We start from the raw sequence: 8,975 nt of genomic DNA, 5'->3' as shown, positions 1-8,975 counted from the left end.
ATACTGATAACAAGTTTCTGGAGGTTTTTAAAAATGTCGTAATAAATGATTTAGATACACTAAAAATACGTAAAGTGAAAGATCCCCATTATATTAAACTAGGTGTGGAGTCCTTAAAAAGTAGGGATGACATCATTATACGCCCCGCCGATAAGGGCGGTGGGTTGGTCATTCTAGATAAAAACTATTATATGTCCGAAATGAATAGACTTGTGAGTGACATAGATACATATCAAGTGCTAAATAAAGATCCTATGTTACAATATAAGGATGAATTACATTGGCTAATAGAGGAAGGAAAAAACAAGAATGTTTTAAATAAAAAAGAGGGACTTTACCTTGATCCGTTGTTTTGTAGGACCCCCATTATATATAGCCTGCCGAAGATACATAAGGATTGTGTTAATCCTCCCGGCAGGCCTATAGTTAATGGCATTGATTCTATTTCATCTAGGGTGGGCCAATATATAGATACCTTTCTGCAGCCCTTGGTGTTGAAAACAAAGGCATTTCTTAAAGACACCAAACATATCATACAAATCCTTGAATCATTAGAATGTTCGGCATCCTGTTTCCTTGTGACTGCTGATGTTGGCTCCCTGTATACAATTATTGGGCACAATGACGCGCAGGCTTCGGTTCAGTGGGCCATGTCCACATTTTCCGATCTATCTGAGTGCCATAAAAAATTCCTCCGTAAATGTTTAAATTTCTGTTTGACCAGAAATTATTTTTGGTTTAATCATCAGTTCTATCTACAGACCAGGGGTGTGGCCATGGGGGCTAAGTTCGCTCCCAGTGTGGCCAATTTATTTATGGCCCACTGGGAGGAGGACGTCGTCTTTCGTAATCGCCCCCATGAATTAATCTGCTACAAAAGATGTATTGATGACCTGATTATGATATGGGATGGTGATCGAGCGGGTCTGGACAATTTCATTGGGACTATGAATACGAATGATAAGAACATCCAGCTGTTTTGGAACATTAGTCAGGAACGTATGGTATTCCTTGATTTGGAGATTAGTAAAGATAAGGATGGGTTGTCTCTGAAGAATTATTTCAAACCAACCGACCGCAATTCATACATTCCTCTGGGGAGCTGCCACCATAAGTCTTGGCTGTGCAACATCCCCAGAGGACAGTATGTCAGATTAAGACGTAATTGTTCTAAAGTGGACGATTTTGCGCTTCAGGCTCAAATTCTATCCTCCAAATTTCAGGAAAAAGGCTATGACAGATCTGGTCTAGGACCTCTCTTACCCGCACGCCCCTCTTTTATATATAAAAAGGCTCCTTCGTTACGTGATCAGATAGCCCCCAGTGTCATTGATCCTCCTGTACAAACTGAAAGCAGGCTTTTCTCTTTCTTGTCTGGTTTTTATGCGTGTGGTAGGTGTACTGCTTGCAAACACTCCAGATGCAATGTAAAAAAGAGGAAATCCTTTGTTGCTACTAGTAACAATAGGGAGTACAGGATCGATCAATTGATTACTTGCTCTACGGTAGGGGTGGTATATATGTTACAATGTGGATGTGGCCTCCAATATATTGGCAGGACGTCCAGGCCTCTCCATGTGAGATTAGGTGAGCATGTAAATAATATTAAGAAGGGTCTGAGGACACACAATGTATCTCGACACTTTAAATTGGTACATGCTCAGAATCCCAAAAGTTTGAGTTTCTGGGGGATAGAGAAGGTTACGAAACATTGGCGTGGGGGTAACTTCATACGCCAACTGAGCAGACGTGAGTCGCATTGGATTCATGAAACAAGGGTTCTTGCCCCGAGTGGCTTGAACGTTGATTTTGATTTAAACTGCTTCATTTCGGACAGATAATTTTGCTAATTTTATACATGTATGTACCATCTTTATTTTTATTTTTATTTTTATTTTCATTTTCACATTTATTTTTATATTTATTTTTATTTTTATTTTTATTTTCATTTTCATTTTTATTTTTATTTTTATTTTTATTTTTATTTTTAGTTATTTTTATTTTTATTTTCATTTTTATTTTTATTTTTATATTTATTTATTTTTATTTTATTTAGATATTTATTTTGGGACTCATTTTCATTATGTAATTCATTATTTTTGTATTAATTGTTTTTTCCATGCATGGATCAGTGTTGCTTGCTGATGGCGTCGGCGGCTTTGTGGTTTTATCTTATGTTCTGCAGGGGTGCAACGATGGGCTGAGAGACACTTATGTGTCCCCACATTGGCGCTATAATACTGCTTTTTATGGTTATTAGGAATTTTTCTTGCTATCTAATATGCTCTATTTGATGGCAATGGGTTGTGTAACGTATGTATGTTGCTACTAATGTGGTTCAATTCATATGCATCCCTTTATGTTATTAGTTTTATTAGTTTTTATAATGTTTCCTCTCTTTCCGGTAATTGATTAAGTGTTAATTTGGCTTCCGGAGTCACGCTTGATGCGTGTTGTCTCTGTGAAACTGCCTTGCGCACTATCTTCTCTCTCATTGGCTTATTATCAGTATACCAGCTTAAAAGCGGCTGTCCGACGTCACGCCGTCGCCGCTGATGAAGTCCCGCCTACTTTCGGGGACGCAACGCGTACGGACCACGTGACCTAAGCCGTGACGTCATCCGCAAGCTGCTATACTGATCCATGCATGGACGCTGTGCTATATTTGTTTTCATGCCCAGCACTCAGCACTGGAGATCAGTGCACCAGAATGTGAGTGTATCTCTTTCATTTCTGTTTTAAAATACATTTGTTTAAACGGAGAGCACTAGATTTTGTTCTTTATGTTTTTATATGGAATCATATTAACTTGAGGATACTGAAAAGGATTCAATCTTTGAGCACTACCGCTACATCTACTGAATGCTGTGATTAACCCATGATGGGAACATGCGTTTTCTGACCTGTCTGTTAAATCAGGGGTCCATGTTTTGAGGTGAGAGTCCATCTTGCTTATTGGTGAAGGAATCACATCATCACTTGTTTTGTCGATTGAAGGCACACTGCACAAGCGGATCTTTTCCTTGACAACTCTACTTGTTGTTTTGTTGTATCTATGGACTTTTGTGTTTAGATGCATTAATAGAGTGTCACTTTATTATTCACTTATATTATTTATTTATGCGCTGTACTGTTACTTTTTTACTTTGTATTGTGGGATTTGGTATTTTGACCTATAGTATTCTAGCTGCATATTGTTTATTATTTTATTTATTTATTGTGTTCAGCGCTGATTGATTTTTCGTTATATACTATTTTATAGTATACCTCCCGTCCTATACCGATAGCTACCCCTTTTGAGTTCCTTGAGTAAGAATCTCCATAAAATCACACCGGGAACCTAGGAGAATATATTCTAATCTTGCTTTCATATGATAGATGGGTTTCCTGTAAGAACACTATACCCGCTTCATATTGTTCTATTTCTTTCAAAATTTTAAACCGCTTTGCTGATTCATTTAGCCCCCTAACGTTATATGACAAACAATTAACTATGGACATAGATTTTAGTCAGGCTGATTTTCTCACTTTTCTCACTTAGCGAGGTTCTCTGCTGTCGGGTCATCTTTCTCCCCCCACCCCTCCTGCCCCCCCTCCCAACCTCCTCCCAGCCCTCCCAGACCCCTCTTTGGTCCTTGTACCTATATCCAGAATATATCCCCATCCTGGAATATGTACCTCACCCCTTGGGGTGAAGCTCCAAGCCCGGCATTCCGTGTCCATCCTCCCCCCCCCGGCCATTAAGGCCCGGTAGACATAGGGGGGGGAGAGGAGGGAGCAGATAGTCCAGGGAGGCTCTCCCCGTTTCCACCCGTACCCACATTAACTTTTCTTTACTTTACCTCTCCAATCTCGTTTCTTTTGTACTAAATTACACCAGCCCCCCCTCCCCCCTCCCCCCTCCTCCCCATCCCCCCTCTACATTAAGCTCTCTGCCCTATTCCCTCTGCAATTAGTCTTTCTTCTCTTTCCGGTCACTTGGGTATTCTAATGGCTGGGATCTGTAACTTTGTGCAAAAGTCCTATACTTCTTCCAGAAATTTCAATCTAACCGTCTTTCCGTCCCTATGTACTATTAATGCTGCAGGGAACCCCCAACTATATTTAATATTAGCTTGTCTTAAATGTTATAGTAATGGTTTTAATTGTCTTCTTCTGGTTAATGTTTCACTTGACAAGTCCGCAAATACTTGCAAAATTGTTTGCTCGTATTGCAACGGGTGTCTCTCTCTGAGGTTCCTCCATATTTTCTCCTTGTCTGTGTACCGATGGAATTTAACAATGACATCTCGTGGGGTTTCCTCCTTCATTCCTAGAGGCTTTCTGATTCTGTGTACTCTATCGATCTTTAACTCCTCGTCCTGTTCTCGTCCTAATAGGGGTTTAAATATTTTCCTCATTTTTTCTTCCAGTTTCTCTCCGTTTTGCTCTGGGAGGGCTCTTATCCTTAGATTTTGGCGTCTATTTTGATTTTCCTGTGCTTCCATTTTATAGAAGGTATTCCTTTGGTTTATTTGCAATGCTTTCACTTGCGATTTTAATTCTGCGATCTCTTGTGTTTGTTTCTCAGTTCTCTCCTCAGCCTCTTCTACTCTCCGCAGCAAATGGCCCAAATCCATCCGGACATTTGTAATCTCACTTTTAATTAAACTTTCCATCCTTTCAAACATTGCCATCATCTCGATCTTTGTGGGCATTTGAGCTATACTTCGCTGTTCTTCCCCTTCCCCCTCGTTAGTTTCCATCTCTCTCTGTTTGTGTATCTTCTCTTGTTTTATCTCCTTGGGCCCCTTTTAACTTAGCCATTTCCTTTTTTGCGTTTTTGGTTGGCAGGGATGTTTTTTTTCTACATCTGGGCTTTTTTGGTTCCCCTCTTTAGTTGTCAAATATTTTTGTATTGAACTAGCAGTTACACTAGTATTTAAACTCTCCCTCTGGGTTTTAGGTTCTGTTGTTTTATGTGATCTTCCCCTCATCATGTATCTTGTTCATTTATCTTGTTTGGCAAATTACTTTTCCTGTATAGAGGGGGGTACCTCTCGGTTCCAATCTTTGCTTTTATTGATTTGAAAGGAGGGGTAAGGGGAGAGAAGAATATCCTGCCGTTTCACCTCTCAGGCTCCCTAGTTAAGATGGAATACTTCTCTTCACTTTTGCTTTAAGAATTGAAAATTCTGCGACTTGGTGGATTATTTTTTTTTTTTTACTTATTTTACTGGGGCACCTGTAAAGATCCTGTGAAGGACCTATAAAAAACGTACCATTCGTCCCTCTTTTCCGGTCTCTGTATAGCGTAAGAGGGGCGGGAGGACACGCAGAGAGAGAAAAAAAAAACGCATAGGGGGAAAAAAAAAAGGGGGAATGTCCTTATACTTTTGCAGCTCTATTTCAGCTTGACCCAATTGTCTAATCAGCTGCTATCCACCACAGAATGGAAAGTTAGTCTCCAATAGATATTGCTCCGAGCTTATCGCATAGTTAAATCGCAGAGTTCATCACTTAATTCACAGCTTAGTTCGTAACATAGTTCATAACCTTTCAAATCAGTACTAAGCTGTATCAATACAGAGTCCTTAAGTGAACTAAAAACTCAGTACTAGTTTCAGCTATCAGTTTAGTAATTCCAGCATTTAATCAATTGAGCCGCTCCTAGGGTTATTAGGCAGTCATTGACATTTAAAAAGGTCCTCTCGTTAGTACAGTTCATGCAAACCGTTGAATTCCATAGATCTCATGTATTCATAGTTTTCAAACAGAATCATTGCTCCATCAAGACCTCTCTTATGTCTCCAGTCATTTAACTCTCTCAGGCCCCCTAGTTTAGATGGAATTGAAAATTCTGCGACTTGGTGGATTTTTTATTTATTTTTTGCTTATTTTACTGGGGCACCTATGAAAATCCTATAAAGAACCTATGAAAAACTTACCATTCATCCCTCTTTCCCGGTCTCTATATAGCGTAAGAGGGGTGGGAGGACGCGAAAAAAAAAAGAAAACCGCAGAGGGGGGAGAAAAAAAAAAGGAATGTCCTTATACTTTTGCAGCTCTATTTCAGCTTAACACAATTATCTAATCAGCTGCTATCCACCACAGGAAGGAAAGTTACTCTCCAGTAGATATCGCTCCGAGCTTATCGCATAGTTAAATCGCAGAGTTCATCACTTAATTTACAGCTTAGTTCGTGACATAGTTCATAACCTTTTAAATCAGTACTAAGCTGTATCAATACTTAGTCCTTAAGTGAACTTAAAACTCAGTACTAGTTTCAGCTATCAGTTTAGTAATTCCAGTACCTCCAGCATTTAATCAATTGAGCCGCTCCTAGGGTTATTAGGCAGTCATTGACATTTAAACAGGTCCTCTCATTGGTACAGTTCATACAAACATTTGAATTCCGTAGCTCTCATAGATTCATAGGTTTCAAAAAGAATCATTGCTCCATCAAGACCTCTCTTATGTCTCCAGTCATTTAATTTTTAGCCAGCCCCAGCTGCTGCATCTCTCCCTCAGTTAGTCATCAAATCTCTTTAGCTTCCACAGCAAACACAGTTCAAACACAGTTCACAATGCAACAGCACTGGATAACCTAGGGGCTCTGGAGGGTAGTATACAGACCATAGTATACAGAGCACACAAAGGCAGAGATAAGAGGGGGGGGGGGCGTATGGAGGAGACAGAGGGGAGGCCAGCGCCAACAGACACTCATGGGGTCTCAGGATCAGGATCAGGTGTTTTCTCTTGCAGCCGTTTTTTTTTTTTTTTTGATTGAACCAGGGATATCTCTCACTTACCCCTGTTCAGTTTCCTGCATCCTTTACTGCTGTCCACCCCCATCTATCAGTCGCTCCTCCTTGGTCTCCTGATCCAATATCGCGGGGAATAGGCATCTGCGGGGGTCACCATGTGCGATCCTCTAACACGGTGCTCTATCCCTCCTCACCAGCATCTGCATCAGACTCGCCGCCATGGATCTCCTGCCTCCCCTTCCGTCCTCACAGACACCGCCTCGGGCTCCTCCCCCAGCCTTCCCACATCACGTCATGCTGAGCCTCCTCCCTCCTGCCCAGGTCGGGCAACAATTAAAATTTAAATACAAAAGACATCTAATCAAGATGGTTACGAATGTAATTGATTCTGAAATGTTTTTTTTATTTTTTTCAGTAATGTTAAAGTTTAAATAAATATAAATATCTTTCATCTCAGTTTCAGTGCTGTCTAAATAATGGCTGAGAAGATGACATTTAGAATGTAAAGTCCTATAACTAGATTTATTAGCTGTTTGTTTATCATCTTTGCTACTATATAAATAGACCATTAAAATGAGACTTAATCAGTCAAGATTTACAGATTTTCAAATACTTGGATTATCAGATTTACCCAATGTCAGATCATTCCTTTTTTTCATTGTACTTGTTATTTATGTTGTAGCTTTAGCAGGAAATCTTACCATCATATTGGTGTCTTATTTGGATAAAACACTCCATACTCCAATGTACTTCTTCTTAGGGAATCTCTCTTTATTGGACATTTGTTATACATCAACAACCATGCCAAAAATGTTACAAGTTCTGCTTGTGGAAAAAAAAACAATCTCATTTATTGGTTGTGTAATTCAGCTCTACATCTTCTTTTCATGTGTTGGAACAGAATGCATCCTTCTTGGAGTTATGTCTTATGATCGTTTTTTAGCCATATGTAGGCCTCTTAATTATTTGGTGGCCATGAATTCTAAATTTAGAAACATTTTAGCAGGTGCTTCGTGGTTTAGTGGTCTCCTGAATTCTATAATTCATACTTTTTTTACTTTCAGTTTACACTTTTGTCGTTCCAACAAAATTAATTACTATTTCTGTGATATACCCCCACTTCTTTCATTGTCTTGTGAAGATACATTTCTGAATGAACTTTTGTTGCAATCTGTTGGTGTTTTCATAGCATGGACACCATTTATGTGCATTATTGTGTCATATGCTTACATTATTGTGACTATTCTAAAAATAAAATCCAACACAGGTAGGTTAAAGGCCTTCTCTACTTGTTTTTCTCATCTCACAGTAGTTATATTATATTATGGTAGCTCTATTTTCAACTATGTAAGACCAGCTTCAACACATGGTTTAGATAAGGATAGAGTAATTTCAGTCCTGTATAGTGTTGTTACACCAATGTTGAACCCAATCATATACACTTTGAAAAACCAAGATGTCAAAAAAGCTGTTGTCAAACAATTGTTGTACATAAACACATGAAAAAATAAACTACATTGCTATGTGCTATTCATATTTTATATAATTTTTTTTCAATTCTAATTTTATTTTTAATTGTTATAAAGTATTACACATGATTAAACTATTTCAAACATATACACTACTTACAGACATAGTAATCACATATATTATTTTCTTTCCTTTTTCCCCCCTCCCATACATATCTTGGATACTTTAACATAAAAAGAAAAAAAAAAAAAAGAAAGAAAAAAAGGAAAAAAGAAAAAAAATAACAGAGGAAGTAAAATATATATATATATAAAAAGAAAAAGGAAAAAATAAACACACAACCCCCCCCCTTTTTCTCTCCCCTCCCTCTCTCCTCTCTCCTTCCTTCTCCCCTCCTCTCCCTAGCGAAATCTTTCCTTCCATTTCTTCCCTCCTTCTTCCTCAATTTTTTACCAATTTCCTATGCTGTCTCCAGGGAGTCCAAACCAGGAGGCACCTTTCGTACGTATCTAATTCTTGTGCTAAAAGTATCTCCATTCTCTCTATGTTATCCATTTCTAGGGCCCATTCATTTATCGAAGGAGGCTGAGTTGATCGCCAGTGCCGCGGTATCACAGTTCTTGCTGCCGTCAACCAGTACCCAAGAAGATTCTTTTTGATGTTTTTATATGTTCCTGGTAACATAGAGAGAAGGGTGATTTGTGGTGTGTTTGGGATTACCTCCCTAGTAGCTAATGTGTATAATTGCATAATCTTTTC

The 8,975-nt window shown here is 38.8% G+C and overlaps 1 protein-coding gene across 1 annotated transcript; it reads left to right on the top strand.

Moving 5' to 3' along the window:
* The first annotated feature begins 7,208 nt into the window (after positions 1-7,208).
* Positions 7,209-8,249, top strand: LOC143940068 (olfactory receptor 5V1-like). The gene has a single exon (XM_077461110.1). The coding sequence runs from the start codon at positions 7,320-7,322 to the stop codon at positions 8,247-8,249; it is 930 nt and encodes a 309-aa protein (XP_077317236.1). The 5' UTR covers positions 7,209-7,319.
* Positions 8,250-8,975: the final 726 nt, after the last annotated feature.

Source organism: Lithobates pipiens, unplaced genomic scaffold, assembly GCF_037356315.1.
Source record: "Lithobates pipiens isolate NorthernLeopardFrog02 unplaced genomic scaffold, aLitPip1_a1.2 Scaffold_3, whole genome shotgun sequence".
NCBI classification, from domain to species: Eukaryota; Metazoa; Chordata; class Amphibia; order Anura; family Ranidae; genus Lithobates; species Lithobates pipiens.
This window is presented reverse-complemented; position numbering and strand designations above follow the sequence as displayed.

Bases quoted from the DNA above. Each gene is read 5' to 3' on its own strand.
- LOC143940068 (XM_077461110.1), top strand. From the start codon at position 7,320: ATGAGACTTAATCAGTCAAGATTTACAGATTTTCAAATACTTGGATTA.